At 39.5% G+C, this 19,319-nt stretch overlaps 1 protein-coding gene across 1 annotated transcript; it reads right to left on the bottom strand.

Annotated features, from left to right (window-relative positions):
* Positions 1 to 1,054: 1,054 nt before the first annotated feature.
* ppp1r16a (protein phosphatase 1, regulatory subunit 16A) lies at positions 1,055 to 17,407 on the bottom strand. Its single transcript, XM_038270474.1, has 11 exons — positions 17,273 to 17,407; positions 6,290 to 7,181; positions 6,057 to 6,127; positions 5,097 to 5,242; positions 4,726 to 4,829; positions 4,501 to 4,625; positions 2,669 to 2,794; positions 2,517 to 2,592; positions 2,297 to 2,426; positions 2,046 to 2,208; positions 1,055 to 1,940 (listed from the first exon to the last, which is right to left on the bottom strand). Exons 2-11 carry the CDS (start codon positions 6,534 to 6,536, stop codon positions 1,407 to 1,409), a joined length of 1,722 nt encoding a protein of 573 aa, XP_038126402.1. The 5' UTR covers positions 6,537 to 7,181; positions 17,273 to 17,407; the 3' UTR covers positions 1,055 to 1,406.
* Between the last annotated feature and the right edge of the window lie 1,912 nt (positions 17,408 to 19,319).

Below are 19,319 nucleotides of genomic sequence, written 5' to 3'. Positions count from 1 at the left end.
CTGTAATCCTCCAGATCTGATGTGAAAACTTAGCAAACATCAAACAGGAGTCAGTGCTGGGGTGTGCAGGCTGATTGGAAGAGGAGGAAACATGGGTGAGAGGAACAAACAGAGGCGTACATCAAACGATTATTGGCACAGGGCAGTCCAGTCTCAGCAGAAAATGTGCAATAAGAACGTTCCTCCACATTTCCAATGTTTTAGAATAATCAGGCATGGTTACACCATGCTGTAGGCCATCCATATAGATGTTTGTTATTTTTAAAGCCTAACAGCATATTTGTTGATATCCAACCCTAATCATAAACTTAAGCATGTTATTTTACTCCCCTTCACTAATTATTTAGTGTAAAATAAACAAAAAAATTGTGCAGAAAAGCACTAAGCAGTGAGTTCTCATATCATATATTATAGCAGCTTTGGTCAGGTCAGCAGGTTCACCTCTATGCAGCATTTACAGCTCACCAATGATCCCTGTTCACTGGTGTAAAGGCAAGTCCAGTACCTTGTAAAGGCACTAATCATCTTGCAACAACAAACATCTGCATTTTGTTGGGATTTTATGTGATTCACTAAAGTAGTGCACAATCTGAAGTGGAAAGAAACCCAGTTATAAGGTTTTTACAAATGGACATAAAAACTTTAAATTTGTGCCCTCTTTACTCAGCAGCCTCTAAATAAAATCAAGTGCAACAGATAATCTAAATTGCATAAAGAGAAAAAAGCCTATTGATGTGTGGTATAATCCCAGCTGTTCACAGAGAACTTGCATGAAGCCTTGGGATTGCCTTCTTTAGCAGGGATAGGAAAGCTGGGCAGCTCTGATTGGGAGATGAATATACAGAAATATAACAGGATACAGTAATAAATAACCCTTCACTAACCGTAAGACCTGAGGCTACAGTAGATATCTTCCTCCTAACAGGATATTAACCTTGAACATCCAGCTAGAGCTAAACTCAAAGGTTGTTGACTTGTTCATGCTGACTTGTTAACGCAAGTCAGCATGAACTTTAGCTAATTTGCACAGAAAAATTGGAAACACTGGCAGCTGTAAAAGGTGGTTCTACCAGGTGTAGAAATAGAAGTCAGATTTTTATTCAAAATAACATGAACCATCTATCATTTTCATACTTTTAGTTGACCCATGTGTCAAGATCCTAAAGCTTTTTGAAAAAGAGAAATTGTTCAGGGGGTAGGAATGAACTTACAAGGCACTAGAAAGAGGTGGGTAAATAGTTTACAGAATGTATGATTCTAAAATCTCTAACCCAACGTAGGTATTGCACATTCTGCTGTGAGATCAGATTACATGTGGCCCTAACATGCAGTCTTAAGTGATTAATTTAAACATGTCCGTTTGTCACTTTGGAGTGCTTCTGCCCCCTGCAGGCAGCAGAGAGTATCTACATGAGGCCACAGCACGGCTCCTTATTGCTGCTCTGCTCCTCCTCAGGGGCTCGTAGTTTCAGCAGTGGAGGATCTCCGCTGGCTGTGGTGAAGAACACCTGACTGGGAGAAGCTGACTGCTCTGGAGTCGGAGTCGTTTGGGCTTCTGATCCGGGATCAGGGGTTGTCGTCTGGGCAGCTGCCACAGAAGGCTCCTCTACCTCTGCAGTGGAGGGCAGTGGAGGAGGAGGGGCGGGGTATTTATTAAGCTTGGCAGCTGCCCGCTGGCGCTTCAGGTCGGCCAGGGTGTGGTGTGATTTCTCCCGAGTCATACTGTCTGCTCCCTCGCCCTCTGACTTCCCGGCTGTGGGTGCTGGGCTCAGCTCGTAGGTGGCACTGCGATCCATACGGCCCCCGCCGCTCCACAGCTCTCCAGGCACAGACGAAGACAGAGACACGGACGTTTCGCCGTTTCCAACGCTAGATGAGGAAATCTTTCTGTCTGCAAGCTCCAGTTCCTCCAGACGGGCTGTTGCTGCACCGGAAGCCACCTGAAAAACGAGGGAAATGTTCCGAAAAATGAAAACCAAACCAACAGAATCATCAAGTCCCACATTTGAAGGGATAGAAAGCATGACATGAGTCTTTCTCATCACCATAGCAGCATGCTGGAGCAGCTCATTATCAGTCTGTCTGTCCTCGTCGTCGTCCTGTGGTTCAGCCTGGCTGTTGCGCTGCTGCCACACGATCGCCTCTTTGTGGTGCACCTGCCGGTACAGACTGGAGCGTTCGTTAACACTGACCCGACGCACCACCTTCCTGAATAAGCAGATGAGACAGAAATACAGTCAAACACTAAAGTGCTCCGACTTCTGGAAGAATTTTCACTCTGAATTCCTCCTTTTACCCTCTACTTCCAGTGCTGGACACTCGTCTTTGCAGCGTGTTCTTCTTGTTGTCTTGACTTTTCATGATGGCGTCGTGTTTGTGCTTCAAGTCCATCAGTTTGGCTCGGACCTCCTCATCCACACACAAATCTGTAAAGGAAGCAGCAGCACCAGTTAACGCAACACCACATCTATAAAAGAGGATTTATCTTCAGCGACTACCAAACCCTCTGATCTCACCGAGCGGCGTCTCGTCTAAAACAGACTTGGAGTTCAGATTGGCTCCATGGGCCACCAGCAGCTCCACTACTTGGATCTATAGAAGACGTGAAAACAATTCTTATGAGCAAGCTTTAAAATGATGCAATTTGAAGGGCGAGTGCAGGACGGACCTGTCCCCAACAGGCAGCAGCATGAAGTGGTGTCCATCCGTCAGAGTCTTTCAGCTCCAGTTGAACCCTTTGCTCCACCAGCAGCTCTGCTACAGACATGTAGCCATTGGCAGACGCTATATGGAGCTGAAATCAGAAGGAAATAAAACGTGACTTAGAGATGGTGAATGATTGCCAAGTTTAGCTCCTTGTTGCAGCATTCCCTGACCTTTGCACATCTTGTTATGCGTCATTCTTCAATTAATTACATTAGAATTTGAATGATAGACCAACACATGGAGCAGTTAATTGTAAAGTAGACAGTACAAGATTTCCAAAACTATATACAACTAATGTTTTTAAAGCGTGATAATAATTTGTGTTCCTTGGCCCTTCAGTCCAGGGTTCTGGCCAGTGTTTTTATGCTTAGATTTCTAACAGTTAGGCTATATTTTAACTAAAATCCAGGCTCCTAATGGGCTTTGATTAGATCTTCTAAGTACAGATGCTCGTTATGCTGAAAGCTCTTAAAAATGGCTTATTAAAACTCAGCATATCGGCCTAATTTCACCAAGGGCAGCGGATGCAGGATTTTTAAACACATTTACCTCTTAAAGCCGGGCATACAGTGTTCGATTTTCAATCGTTGCCGCAGCTACAGCTCACACTGTACGACAAATCCGCAGCGTTTAAAAGTTCACAGCTCACGAAGTATGTTCTCACACTGTGTGACCCGACGCTCTGATGTGATCTACCTGTTCACACTGTACGTCTAAAAACCACTTCGGACTCAGCTCCTTAGTGACATGGCGCTACTTGGACTCATCGATCTAGAAGCCAAACGAGTAGAAGAGGAATATGAAGCTTACTAGAGTGAAACGCATTACGTTGGCAATTTGTACAATTATGTGCTATAAGCCCTAAAAACAAAAGGCGACGACGTATTTGGAGAAAGACATGGCTGAGCAAACGTGGCTACTACAGTCTGTCAATCTTACAGAAATAACTCCATTTCACTCGCACCACGGCCATGCTTTTGTGTTTTCGTCTGAGAGGAAGATGGAGGAGAAGAATCCTTATTTGCCCACTGAGCGATTTGCCCACAACGGCTGCCTGAATTTCAAACATGTTTGATTTTCTCCTGACTTTACGATTCCTGATCGGGAGGTGATCGTGAGTGGCTGATCGCCCTTCGTTACCCCCTGTACACTACACAATGCGAGACGCATAATCAGACTGAAACTCGACCCGATTGAAAAATTCCCGCATGACTGGAAAATTGGCCTGAAAAGGCAAAAGAAATCCTAGAGCGTATGCCCGGATTTATTTGCACATATAGGTGAGCAGTGAAAAGGTGAGCCCCATGCCCTTCAGACTGTCATGGACTTACACTGAGCACTTGGCAGATGAACACATGCGCTACCGCTCTGCCAGCTGACCGAGAGCCAGCTCTGAAGACAGGGCAGAAGTGTCCAGGTTTGGAGGGATTCTCAAACGGCTGGACCGTTGAACTGAAGCGACCGATAACCAATATAACGCAGCATTGTTGCACCTGTGTTTAGTCGTGTAAGCGCAGCTGCAGGTGGATCAGAGCACTGTCTCTGGGATAATTTCATACTACGGGGATATATGAACATCACCTCCAGGATGGAGAAACGATCGAAACAGAAAAGGAGTGGGGTTTAGCAAAGAGGTAAATGAGAAAGGAGATACGAGTCGCTTTGAACCCTCCTCAGTTGTAGAAATGGATTTGACGCCCCTGCTCCACTGGTTTAAAGCGACTGCTTTCTGAGACTAACCTCTGGTCTCCTCTGTTACAAATCTATTCATCTGGATGTTTCCTTCAGTCTCACCAGCGTTGCTCCATTGTTGTCTTGTGCATTTAAATCTGCTTCGTCCTGAATTAAAGCCTGAACATCTTTAAGCATGGTTCTCTCTCTAGCTCCTCTGCATTCATCTATGCGGTCCTGAGTTATCCCTGCAAATGAAAAATATATATATATTAGTATGCTTAAAACCAGACTACATCATTCAAAAGGTAAAAAACACATTTGTAGGCAATGATTTAGTATACGGACCCTGCTCGGTCATAACCATTTCTAGCAGCTCAAGGGTAGCCTCATCCTCACAGAGGTCATAGGCCATGTTGCCATCTGCATTGACAGCCAGCAGGTCAGCTCCACTACAGGAAAACACACGTGGATAGACATGCAAACTGATCAGGAGTGACTAGTGACACACCCTGATGTCAGACGGGAGCCATATTTCCATTGTTTTTGCATAACAATTGCTTCTGCATTCTCAATCTGCTGTTTATCCTCTAAAATGAAAGTGGGTCTGCCTATAGGTTTTTAAATATTTGATTGCTCTTACGATTCTAATGGGAGGCTAGAATAAATTAGCAAAAACTAAAGAAAGGAGATGTTTTTAGAGCTGCGTCAAGACTCACGCCTGAATGAGGAGCTGCACTAGTCCGGTGTGTCCACAGGTGGCAGCAGCATGCAGCGGCGTCCACAGCTCACTGTCGCAGGCGTTCACAGAGGCACCAGCATCTAGCAGGCACTGCACTACCTCCACAAAGTCATCAATGCAGCACTGAGAAGAGAAAACACAGGAAACCAGTAGCACATAGTAAAAGAAAAACATGAAAAAAAGGTTCAAAACAAACATAAAAGAAGAGAAATGAATGGATGCATCTTGTTTCGAGTTTGAATGCAGTGACTAAACTTGCTTAAGAGGAAAATTTGCATGAATGGCTCAGTCTGCTGCTGTGCAAACAAAGTTTTTCCTGAAAGACATCTCTGCTGGGCCCGACTTTATAAAGAGTTGTCTGTGCTTAAAAGCATTTATTTCATGAGTTAAAAAGATAAAAAAAAAAAAAAAAAAACATGTAGGATTATTTGCTACACAGTTAGATCTATGTTTGTTACACTTAAATCACAGTGATTGCTTTATTTCCTCTAAATCTGACTTCCATAAATCAAGTATAAGCCTGAGACTGTCCCCTTGCTTCGAAAACATCTTGCCTCTGGATACATTTGGAGTGGAATAAACTCTCCAGATACTACTTCCAGATAAACTAAGATAACAGAAGATGTAGACATAATAGATTAAAAAAAGAACATGATTGCTGCAAGCATCACAGACAGACATAACACAGTAGAGTCAGAATTAATGCTTTGGTTTTCTTTTCAAACAGATCTAAGCTTATGCTGCTGTTCATGCAGGAGTAGGTTTGTATTCACATATTCTGTCTATTATAAATGGTTTCTGGAAAGAAAAGGGATGTTTTATTTAATGAGCAAACTTCAAATCAGTTATGCATGCATGCTGACAAGTTTCTTTTATATAAAACCTGTGCATTTGAACTTATACAACCAGCAAGTCCCTTGCCTGAGTGCAGGAGTACCTGATGTAGGGCGGTCAGTCCGTCCTCATTGACTAGATCTGGGTTCACACCACTGTTGACGAGCTCTCTCACTAGAAAATGCAATAGTATACATTAAAGCATGCTTGCAAATTCAGTTCTAATCAATTTTATTACAAACAAAAGTAAAACAGACTGAATGATGTGTTTGTAAAGGAGGAAAGGTTTGAGAACATGCATAGTTTTGCACATCTCTGCTTGTGTTTACAGCTCACCCTCTTGTACGTCATTGCGAGCAGCTGCTTCAAGCAGGGTGATAGAGTTGGGGAAAGTCACTTTTGTGGTGCGTTTCTTCTTCTTGTCTGCTTTGGCCCTTGATCCTCGCGCTGCATCCTTTTCCATCTGCGCCCAGGCCTTCAGCTGTTGAGCACGGCGCTTCTGGGCGTGCTTCAGGCGCTCAGTAGCGCTCAGGCGCCCGACTGTGGCCATCTCGGCCAGCAGTTCGCCGTGATCTGCCGCCATGGCAGGCAGGATTGGGACTATATTGTGCTGTGTTTGCCTCAAGTCTTTGAAATTGGATTTGTATACTGATTTGGGTTTCAAAACATTGCACTAGCCTCTTCAGTCTTCTCTTAGTTCAAAGAACTACATCACAATATTTAGCATATCATAGAAAAAGGTCTAGGTTTACTAAAGAAAATACAAAAAAAACAACAAAATTTAACCAACTTAAGTAGCTTTTTGTGAAAATGTCTCCATGATTCCACTAGTAGGTTAACAAAGATTTATATAAAAAAGTGGTATCACTCCACATTTAAATATTGCTGACGTATTACCTATAGAAAAAGGTGCAAAATTCAGCAAATTTACCATCCTATCCATTTCAGCTGTAGGTAATCTTGCAATAATAAATTCAATGAGAGACAGAGGGAAAATAGGAGGACTTATAAGGCAGATTCAAACTACTCTTACGTCTGCAGATTAGGTCTAAAATTTGGATTAACATGGGAGTGAAATTAGACAAACACGGGCATCAAGGAGAACAATAACACACAAGGCCACATCGGCTCCATCCCCAGCTTATATAGGTACACAGGTAGCCTTCTTGTTGATGTTCTGGATGAAGCTCCCTGTGAAGCCGCAGCATGGAGGCTGTAGTGAGCTGATCTGTGGGCAGGAAGAGAAGATATGAGCTTCGTTAGAGTAGAATGCATACGTTCTGCATTCCTAATAGGGTCATCTTTAACCCCAGAGTTCCCTCGTCTCCCTCTTCTCTCCTGGAGAAACTTGAGATGGCAGGGCGCTTTTCATTAATGATTGACACAAGCTACATTTTGCCATAGCTGCTGGCTACCATTGTTCCCTAAGGGATGAGATGAGGACCAAAAAAAAAGGGGGTTAAAACTGCCAAACACTCAGTTTCAGTGCAAGTTTAAGATCGCTCTCATTACCTTTTGTTCACTTCCAGGGCAGAGACACAACTCACACACTTGCCTCTTTCCAGGCTACTCATATATTATTCAGGGGTTGGCCTGTGCATGCTGAGAGGAAGGTCAACAAGTGGCACTCGCTAAGATAGAGAGAGTGAGTGATAAGATGGTAGACCTAGGACACAGAGCTGCAGCAGTTAGCAAGCAACCAAAACTGGAAAACTGCACTGTTCTACAAATCAGCTGATAACAAACAGGTGCACTGGTTAGGATTAGATTCAGTCACTAACTTCTCTTAAAACTGTAGTCTTGGTGAGGTTTATTGTTCCTGCAATGATTTACCTGAACATTTGGCAACATACTTTTTTAATATGGCTAAATATAACCCCAATAAGCCTTAATATATTTGCTGCTGATTTTCATTAACTTTTTCTATGGTTTGAAAAATTGTCCAATCTCACATTGAATCCCTTTTTGTTGATTTATAAATTATTTCTAATCAGGGGCCAGCAGAGGCCAGTGGCCCCTTTACAACTGGTCAAGGCACCCTGCACTGAAGACAAAACACTAAAATCAATTTCTCATGCAGAAAAGCACTGGCACATAAAACTTAACCAATGTTCATTGAACCCATTCAATTTTTTAACTTTAAATTTTGAATTAAAGAAAGGAGTGAACAGTTTTTCCTGTTTATTCTTTGGCTCACTTTTCAATTCAAGGTTAAAGGCCTTGTACATGATTTTAATTCAATTTCCAAGAAAAATGCTTTTTAAAAAGGTATATAGTGTGGCAGAGGTCATTTTGTTAAGATAAATTACTCATTGATTGCACATATAGAGGAGTCCAGGAATTTTAATACGCACATTATCGACACTGCATTAAATGAGGGGGGTTTTGAGCAGACCTACAATAAAAGAAATAGGATGTTTGACCATCTGTATAATACATCTCGATCTTCCTTTTAGTATCAGGTTTTTAATACATACGAGTAGCAGCTTTACTACAAAATTCCTGAGTTGAGTAAGTTCTTCACAGTTGTGTATGCACGGAAAACTTCAATTGAATTTATCATCTAATATCTGCGTGAATAAGACTTTTTTTTATTATATAAAGGGCATCCATCAAGGCTCCTAAAGCGGCAGCTCGGTCTGTCAGCTGGTCTTGGAAAACATGTCTCTAAATCACTGCTAACCAAACAGTTTCTTGAGTGACTACAATCTCATTAACAACTTAAACTTCTTCCTGGCAGAAAGGAATTGCCTCTTTAAAATCTCCTGTTTACTAGGAGGCTTAGCTGTTGCTGTTATATCTTATCTGATGAGCGTCTTTATTAAAGCTCCATTAGACTTGTCCATCACTTCCTGTGACATTAGAAAAACAAGAAGTTATAAAACAAATGCATGAACATACGTGTCAACTTTGACCCGTGGAGTAAGGCAAACAAACCATCACCTGCAATGCTTTCATACCGCGAGCACGCAATCAGGGGACAAGAGGACAATGTTTGCAGATTAGCAGGCTTGGCAGAGTGAGTTGGACGAGTCAAACCTCAGCCAAAGCCAATCGGTGTTGGGTATCAGAGGATTGAAGCTCGGCCACAGACACGCCGATGTTGACTGTCGAGCCCAGAGATAAAGGGAATCATTTTCCAAAAAGAGCAACCAGTCAAGCCCCATAGGACCTCGAAATTAGGGATGAAATAATTAATTGGAATAATTGCGATTAATCGATTATGAAATAATCATCAACTATTTTAGTAATCAATTAATCATTAACTGGAGTATAGAGACTGTAAAACATGCCTTTAGCTGACAGAGCAATCCACTTAGAGCAGTATTTATATCAAAATTGTAAAAACATATGTAAACATTTTGCATTTAAGATTAAAAAAAAAAAACTTTTTTTAACTATGCTCTATCCAGAACTCCTCTGGGAAAATGTTTTAGTTTCATTTGGTTTAATTTAGTAAAAATCCTTCTTTAAGGAACCTTTGGTTGTCTGATTACTAATCGAAAAAAGTAATTGACAGATTAATCGATTTGCAAGATCATTGTTAGTTGCAGCCCTACTTCAAATTACAAAATACAAGATTTATAACAGGAATTAATCACAAGTGTTACACAATTAAATTTACAGTATGCAACCTGTGAGATGAAACTATTTAGGAAGTTGTTTCGGTCAGGCAGGCTCAGTAAAAACTTTATATTGATTGGCAGCTTATAAACTACACACTATGGAAGCATATAAAACTTATTTAAGTAGCATATGTCTAAGTTTCTTTATCACAGCTCTAGAAGATCTAACTGAAAAACATCTAAGACAGTCTTTCATCATGCAGTGTCTTCTATAGAGTATTTGCTTGCAAGTGGATGTTACAGAGTAAAATTTTGCTTTGATTGGCTTTTGTCTAGTGCTATTTGCATCCACCACAAATAAAAAAACAGCAGTGATCAACACACCAAAACCATGGCTATATAAAAGACTCTATACAGAGATCCTACTAATATAGCAAACTTATTCAAACGGTGTACAAAGAAGAGGGAGCAGACTGCAAATTCAAGCACAACTGCGGCTAAATTGAGGGAAAAAATCTTATCACCAATCAGAGTTTTGATTCAGCCTCAGGTAGGACCTTGCACAACAATCACCAGCAAAAGCAATGACCGATACAGGATTCCCTCATATTCTTAGTCAAGTTTTGTCCTAAAGCTAAAAATATTGCCTGGAAAAGTTTTGAGAGGGAGAGATACAATTTAAATAAAAAAATAAAAAAAAATGAGAAGATACATTAGTATTGCTGTTGAGACACACACCAATTGAAATATTGAAACAAGTTGATTTCTTAGCTGACATTTTAAACATCCTTTATAATACATATATGTTTAGCCTTCCTGTTACTTGATGAAATTCTTACTCTCCTTTTGATGGCCTCCAGCTATTTCTCAACATGCCGTTTCTTTACTTACTAACAATTATTTTGCAAAATCGATTTATCTATTATTTTTTTGATTAATAATCGGATAGCCATAGATTCTTTAAAGAAGAATTTTCACAAAATTAAAACAGGTGAAAATAAAACTTTTTCACTTAAATTGTTCTGGATAGAGCATATTGACAGAAAATTTACTTTTTTTATTTTAAATGCAAAATGTTGATGTATTTTTTTTAAATATATCAACATTAGTGCTCCAATTTGGACGCCCTGTCAGCTAAAGGCATGTTTTAGAATCTAGTGTTAATGATTAAGAGATCATTAAATTAGTTGACGATTATTTTAATAATCAGTTAATCAGGAATAATCTGATTTTTTCGGCCCTAACTGATACTGGTTCTTTTTCACTCAGCAGCACCATCTACCCAGACGAAAGATGTTGTCAGTATGCCCAGGTAAGTATGACAGCTTTACTGGTCAGAAACACATTCACCTTCTGATTTACCGGCCGTTTAAGCTGAAAACCACCCACCTGTAACTTCAAAGAGCCTTTACATATCTCCTATCCCTCGGTTTGTCACAGAAGCTGGACAAAACTCAAAACATTTGGACCAGTGTATAAACATAAGGCTGATAAAGTGACACTGTTTAGAGTTGGCTCAAAGTTGAAATAACACACTTTGTTTATTCTAGATATCTTTTATGCCTTGCCTGTCATTTCTACAAAGGGGAAAATATGCATTTAATGACTGAGAGAGAAAAAAACTGATTCACGATGACTCATGGGTGCAGGGATATTTGGGTCCTTCAGAACTTTGTTGTTGATCCGACAGTAAGAACATTGTGAGTCTGAGTCAGGAAAGGGCCAGTCAGATGGAAAATACACCCTAAGATCCCAACACAGAGTCAATGAAAAGCAGCTCGCATGTACAGAAAAAGAATTATGGTATTCTATGTGTTTGGAAACATTTTGCAGCATCAATCTGACATTTATAGCCTCTGACCTTAAACGAGATGACCTAACAGGAAGGAACCGTTGGGGAACACAAACCTTCTCTGGCCAGCAGTAATGAATGGAGTACTATTAACACACACACATTCACAAAGGCTCTTACATCTTTTAGACGGGTGGCACCTCTGTGCAAAAACTTGATTTCACTTCCAAGAACACAGCTGAAAATCCAAGCGACCCTTTCTGCTTAAAGCTAAACAGAGCACCATAAATTATCACCATGAAGCAGGTCCAAACTGTGCTGTGGACCAACAACAACCCAGTGAACCCAGTGAAGCTATTTGATGACTCCTCCTGGACCACCTGAATCAAACAATGCTGAGTCAATATGGCTCCATAGTTCAGGAATGATCCTGCATATAAAACAGAACAAAGTGACAGGAGCTGCCTGCACAGAAACGCTGTTTTGTCACTTAAAGTGTTGCCAGAAGTCAATTACAGATGAAGCGAGGCTTAGAACAGCTTGATGAGTAAATAAATAACCACAGCTATCTAATTTTGCATCATTTTAAAAGGTGCATTGTGCAAGTATAAAGGTTTTATTTTCCTTCCCCACTAGGGTTGAAAGGTTAGGTTAAAATCTTATTGGGTTACATCATTGTGATAATGATACAATGAAACTATTAATCGATTATTAAAATAATCGTCAACTAATTTAGTAATAGATTAATCATTAACTGGAGTCTAAAATATGCCTTTAGCTGACAGAGCGACCAATTATACCAACAATGTTAAAAAAAATACCTAAACCTTTTGCACTTAACATAAAAAGTCTGTCAATATGCTCTATCTAAAACTCATCAAGTGGAGTTTTAACATGGTTTCATTTCTTTAAATGTATAGAGGACAATCATTTATTTCTCAGTGGATCATCTAAATAAGCGTTCCTCCTACTTGTCAATTATTCTGGTGATATGTTGACGTATGGCTCTCCTATGTGCTCATCCCGTTAGCTATCTTTTTCTGCACATGGTGATCTACGGTCTCACACAGTCATTGAAGCTCACATTTCTCACCGAGGTTCTTTGAAAATGGCCGAGGGTCGTAAGAGAAAAAGTGTCTACGAAATATTAGAAGAAAAGAAAGGCCTCATAAGAGGCGGATATATCCTGGAATGCTTTATGCCGAGTGCTTTCCTCGCAAAGCATTATGGGATTTGCTTTCACAGCGGCCCACTATTGGGTACGGCGACCAATAACAAAGATGGCGCAGGCACCACGCAGTGGAGGAGGAGTTACTTGACCAACGGGGAGCAAATAGCAGTGATCATCTGTCCAAACGGTCAGTTAACTGAGTTCACTATTTAGTCCACTATATAGTCCCCGCTCTATATAGTCACTGAGGGATTTAGGGGATAGGGTGGACGTATAGACACAGTAAGCTTGTATGAGCTATGAGGACAGCAACTTTTAAAAAGACCGTGCACGAGGAGAAATGGACTCGTGCACGCTCTCGCACACGTTTAATACCCGCTTCACGGGAGCGGGTACAAGGTTGTGCATGTGCATTTCTTTTTAAAGTGGAAAGGGCGGGTCTTCCTCCACAATACATTTAAGGAATCTTTGGCTATCCGATTATTAATTGATTAATCGAAAAAATAATTAACAAATTAATTGATTTGCAAAATAATGGTTACGTGCAGCCCTAAAAGTGATGATTAAAAAAAGTATTTCTTCTTTGCAGTCTTTCTTAGTCAAATGGGACTGTTTACAACAGCAAATAATAACCCCACAATCAAAAATATTACTCTTGAAGAACATATTTAAATTGGTCTTCCTCAGGACAAGAGTTACAAAAAATTACGTCAAAATATATATCACTAAACATTTCGTACTAGCACCCACCTTTAATGCATATGCATGTGGGGGTGACGCACTGGGCCCTCTGGTTCATCTTGCACCTCTAACCCAATCACAGACTCCACACAAGACTAATAAAAATAAAATGTTTGCCGACTGATGTCTGATCGGGATTAAAAAAGACAAAAGTTACTTTTGGGGTTGCTTTCAACAAGGAGGGAGCTCAGATCTGTCCTGAATATGGTCCTTTTCTGCTAAAAGGCAAAGATGCTCCTTTCAATATAGCTTAAATATTAATAACTTTCTCAACTCAGATGATATTATGCCTCTTATAAGCTAAAGACTTGTGTAATCACAGTGAGAGTCTGCAGGCCCTTTCCTCTTCTCAAATGCATGTGCACAACAAGGCTGTTATTTAAACATGTCGCCAGAGGGGGCGGATGTCTGCAAAACTGGGACTTATGCTATGCTGGTTTTAACAAAAATGAATGAGATTAAACTTGCTCTATGAAATGCACAGAATCTTGAGCATTACTTGATAATAATTCAGTTGCCAGCCTTGGATGAAGGACAAAATAAGAAGCAGAGAAAGAAAGAGCGAGCGAGGAGGATCTGCAGTAAGCTCTGTCATGTGTAAAGATTTGGGTTGAACCGTATAATCACCCAGAATCTCAGTAATTCTGCCAAGTAGCCAACAGTGTGCTGAAAGAAAAAGAGAGACAGAGAGAGGCCTTGGAGTAAAATGAAAACAGTCGAAGAAAAGAATCTGGAAACTATGCCTGCAAGATGACATTGAAGTGAATGTATAAACACCTGATTTTAAAGATGGAAATCATTGTAAAGAAAACTGTAAACGACTGAATGTCGCAGGCCTTTGAGAGAACATCTGGGGATTTGCAATAAGTATAGAGCATAAACCCTGCTAAAAATAAAACAATTTCTTCCTGATCTCTACTAATAAGTCATAAATTGTGTAGCCAAAAAATGTTCTCACAACTTCTACGATGTAATATGAATCAAACAGATGTAAAGCCTTTAAATCGGCGGCTTTACTGAGATAGATCGCTGTTATCCTATAAGATTTGGAGGCGGTCATACACTGGGTTCCCCTGAAGACAAAAAATAGCAGATTCTGACCGACATTTGGCCTGCAGTGTACCAAAGCCTTTCCCCTTATATTCTCACACAGAGTACACTCCACTAAAGCACGTTTGTTAACTTTTAAACTCACTATTTTATGATTTCCTCTCAGATCTGTGATATAACCCAGGTGTGTGTTCAAGCTCTCACGTTGCACAAAACAGAGACCACGATCTTTGTTGACATTATAAAACCAACAATGCTTTTGAAAAAGTACTTTGCCCATAAGCTGGCATCCTTACAAGCAGAGCAAGAGTTTACTAGGGTTAATGTTTTTTTTTTTTACCCCATTCAAACTTTGATAATCGTAAAACGTTTCCATGCTTTGCAGAAGCCAATCAGACACCAAAGGATGTTGGATGTGCTCACACATTGGCATCTTCTTCAAAAGAAGAACAGGATATTATTATGAAATGTTTGATGTATTACATCTAAAACTTTGTGGGATTAATTTACATGCAGCTCCTCCCTGAGTCCCTTTTTTTCTGAGATTACACAAGGCCTGGATGCTAGCTGGATCCTTCTAACACGTGGTTCTCAAACAGTGGTTCAAGACCCGCTAGTGGCACTTCTGTAGCTTCTAGTGGGACCCAGAATACAGCAGATTCGCTAACAGTGACCTGGCTAACTACTGTTAGCTTATACTATTTATTATTCATGCTTTTCTATGCATTTTTTTTTTACTTCATAACGCAGTAGTTATGTGCTAACTAGCGAAGCTTGTAAATCTCTGTGTGAAAAAGATAAAGTGACATGGGATTAGATTAAAAAAAACAAACAAACAAAAAAAAACAGACTGACTGGGATTTTATTTTCAAATTACCTTGCTGTTCATTAGGCGAGTTGAAACAGGTGCACAAAAAGTTGCAACCATTTCCAGTTTCTTCCTCGTTGGTTTCCCTATATTCAGCTCCATCTATCATCTAATTAATTGCTACCCGCTTCCCTGTCCCGGCTGAAAAAAAGGATCCCCATAGCATAATGCTGCCACCACCATGTTTTACTAAATACAGGAAAAGCTTAAAGAGTTATAACTGAAGAAATGTTTCAAATGACATGCAGTGCCAGTTTTCCATCACTCAAAGCATTTTACATCTATTCCAATCACAAAATTCCTCAAACGGCCTTCATATCATAGATAGATTTCTACAAAAATTGAGTTATAGCCAAATATAACTTGATCATATTTATCTGCAAATAGCTGCGCTGGATTTCTTTATTTTATGTGTATCGGAAAAAAGGGAACTTAATGCAAGTAAATATATCAGATAGGGCTGAAACAACTATTCAACAATCAGATGAATCGATTATTGAAACAATTATCAATTAATTTGGAAATCAATTATTGTTAAATGGAGTATAGAGACTCTAAAACATGCCTTTAGCTGACAGCTAAGAATCGTTCCAGTAATTATACCAAAATTGTGAAAAAAATATATAAACATTTTGCATTTATGATAAAAAAAAGAAAATTTTCGTCTGTAAATATGCTCTATCCAGAGCTCCTCAAGTGAAAAAGTTTTAGTTTCACCTGTTTTAATTCTGTAAAAAATCTTCTTTAACCCTTCATAGGGCAAGTTACCCTTTCTGATCACTTACAAATGGAGTCATCCCCAGTCTCTCCATGAGGTCTAGAAGCACAAGATCTATATCCAGTCATTCAGCAAAGATACTGCTACATGGCTGCACATCTTATTCTAGCATTTGAGCAATTAGATGAGCCCTTGAATTATGTATTTCCTACTGTAAATTAAGTTGAAAAAAGTTAACAAGTCAAGAAAAATGTAAAAAAGTAAAGTTAAAAAATTAATAAGCCTAGTTAACAATTATTTAGATTTATAAACTAAAATGTAAGTGCCAGTATGAGCATCAATGCCTCTAAGGTTATGTTGCACCAAAAAAAAAAGTGTTTTTCACTCTCACAGTGTTTTTCATTAATTTCTTATAGAAGCACTCTCGTTATTTTTCTTAATATATTGTTGGAATTTCTTGTTTTTACATTAACATACATTTTTTTTGCCATCAAATTATCCCATTTTTTTCAATGTTACAAAGGTAATAAGGTCTTGTCCTGGATTCCAACAACACTATTGTTTGGAAATTTCCAAAATAATCATCAGTTGCAGCCCTAGTATCAGAGTTGTGTTTTACTCAACTTCTTTGCACCATTAAAGTGATGCAAAATTACAAAAGAAAAAACACAATAAAGTTTGAGGTGACATGTGAAAAGATCATAGTCAGTGAAAGACACTCAATTAAACTGTAAACAGCATTTAGTTTAATTTAATAAACTTCTTGCTACTCTAACACCTCAGTCAGAGAGAAACTTATCAGATCAAGAAGTGATGCTGTGGCTTTATCATCTTATTATTTTATTACCAAGGCCACATTGATCACCAAAGAGGGAAGGGTTTTACAGCTTTATACTCTGACCTGCAGATTTAGGTCACTACTTGAACCATAGTTCATCGCTTTAACGATTATATGATCATATAAACTAACAATTTTAAGGGATTTTCTGTTATTTCTAACGGCAATTAAAATCTCTAAGAGCAGCAGAGGGTTTACCATGGAGCAGATGAGCTAACCATCATTAGCTCTCCTGTATCAACAGGTAGCTGCAGGTCTGACAGGTAGAGAGCACTTTAATTAACACGCCATTATTCATTGGAGCTCCAACTGGCTCTTTCCTCCTTTATGTTATAAAAACGACTGTGAGCACCTGTTGAGAGGAGTTTATTAACTCGGCTACAGAGAGGTCACGTCATGCTAACGTTACCTTAGCTGCCCGCTGCTCCATAACCATAAACTAACCGCCGTGGGGGTTAGAATAAAATCTTCAGTGCGCTCTGTGTCGAGTTTATTCGGCTGACTGCGCGTGGATAAAACTGAGCGGGGTATTGTTCAAATTAAAGTTTACAGAAAACACAGAGAGGACGCCTTACCTGTGGAGGTGGCTGTCAACGGCTCCTGTTCTGCTCTGTGGCTATGAAAACCGAGTCAGCTGCTCTCCACCGGCCGGGGCCAGCCCTCAGGGGAAAAGCCTCACCATAACAACCTGACCTGAACGTCTCTCCTCCTACAGCGAGGCCTCCGCTAGGGGGCGACAGAGTCTCCAGGTGATGTGTTTCGTTGTGGAAGTTCAAAAGCTTACAGTACAGCCTTTATTAAAGTATTCTCACCTCTTATCCAGAGGCGTAGCCAGAAAATTTTCATATGGGTGGCCAATAACCAATGTACACTGAGGGGTGGCCGAAACCGGATAGACACCAGAACCTTATGGTCAAGCCAAATATCAGATTAACTATATTTTTCTACAGCCTTTGCTAATAAATATACGCATATACTTAAACATCTGTGCTTTCTGGATTAAAGGTATAGTGGATAAAATACTTTAACATTTGAGTTCTGGGGCAAACATCCTTTCCATTGTCATTACTTACCCTTATCAATAATCATTCTGCATAAAATTGATATTTACAAATACTGATACCTACATAAATTGATTATTTAATATGTTTTTATTAAAATAGTTATTTTCAATGAAGAGTCCTAGAGGATTTGCAAAGACATAATTTTCTCTTTACCCAATATAACACAAAATCTAGTTCTGAAAAGAGCATGAATTCTGCACTTATCATCTTTAATGTTAGTATATTGATGTGTATAATTAACCGCAGTGTTTTTGTTGTCAAGAAATTATGAATACATGAAAAAAAGGTAAGTAATATATGAAAAATTCAAATGAATATTCCACTTGAGAGTATTGCTAATGCCACCATCTGTATTGGAGGTTAAAATAAATATTAGGGGTGGTCACAGGGGTGGTCAATGATTGGCTAAGGGTGGCCATGGCCACCCCTGGCCCCCCATCTAGCTCCGCCCCTGCTCTTATCCATGATTATTTTGCAGATTGATTTATCAGTCGTGTGTGTGTGCCTTTTTTTGCAGTGAGCACCAAATATTTGTCCTATCACACCTGAGCTGTTGATCTCTACAGCTCCCACAGAGATACCAGAGACCATCTTGGTTGACCGACACCTTAAATTTCAGCTCAGATGTTGTTCATCACTCAGTAGGTTTGCAGATGTTACCTTATCGGCGTTGTCTAAACAGCCTGAGAGGCCTTCACTGCACAGCTCAAGTGAAGTCAAATCTGCTTCTGCAGAAGATCTGAAACCAAGAACCTCTGAAAAATAACACTCACACGAAAAATACAACAAAAGAATGGATGGAAATTAGTTACATTAGAATTTATTTACAGATATCTGATGAGATGGGAATATATACAAATGCAAGCCACACTTTCCAGATTTGTATCTAAAAAAAAAAAACTATGCACCATTTGTCTTCAACTTACTAACAACGTCATTCATTCAGTGTCAATTATCTGAATAGTTTGAAGTCTGTGGTTGCAACAGGATAAAATGTGCTAAAACAAAATTATTTGCATCCACAAACTGACATTAGGTATGTGTATGTTTTTTTCTTTTTAAATCACTCAGTTTTGTCCAGTTATCATTGGAGAATTTGACATTTGGGTGCAATCTCTGATTAAATACTCTAAAGTTAAAGGAACATACTAAACAAACCTTTTGTAAATAAGTGGCTGTGCGGATGTGTCGTGCCTCACAGCAAATGCACACTACCCTTTTCTCCCATATGAATACAGACTGTATGAACATCCTCATTTGATTCACCAATTAGAGCAGGTTTCTTGTTGTCCCAGCGTTGGTATCTAAAACTAAATACACAGTTCTGATCTTTTATAGTTGGCTGATTCCTGCAATAAGCCAACTATAAAATAAATATTAAGGGTCCTAGTTAAAAAAAAATATCTGTTTAATAGAATCTTCCCTATGATTGTACATTGACACCTCATAGGCTGAAAGCAAAAGCTTGGGAACTACTGTTCAATAGGGATGAAACGAAAATCAAAGCTTAACAAACGGTTTTTCAGAGCATGCGGATATTTTATGTGGCTTATTTTCC

The sequence above is a fragment of the Cyprinodon tularosa genome, unplaced genomic scaffold (assembly GCF_016077235.1).
Source record: "Cyprinodon tularosa strain WSP-4 unplaced genomic scaffold, ASM1607723v1 ctg761, whole genome shotgun sequence".
In the NCBI taxonomy this organism is placed as follows: Eukaryota; Metazoa; Chordata; class Actinopteri; order Cyprinodontiformes; family Cyprinodontidae; genus Cyprinodon; species Cyprinodon tularosa.
This window is presented reverse-complemented; position numbering and strand designations above follow the sequence as displayed.

Bases quoted from the DNA above. Each gene is read 5' to 3' on its own strand.
- ppp1r16a (XM_038270474.1), bottom strand. From the start codon at position 6,536: ATGGCGGCAGATCACGGCGAACTGCTGGCCGAGATGGCCACAGTCGGG. The intron at 2,795-4,500 runs GTGAGACTGAAG...TTCTGATTTCAG, and splicing joins ACAACAATGGAGCAACGCTG to CTCCATATAGCGTCTGCCAA. The intron at 1,941-2,045 runs GTGATGAGAAAG...CTCGTTTTTCAG, and splicing joins TGCTCCAGCATGCTGCTATG to GTGGCTTCCGGTGCAGCAAC.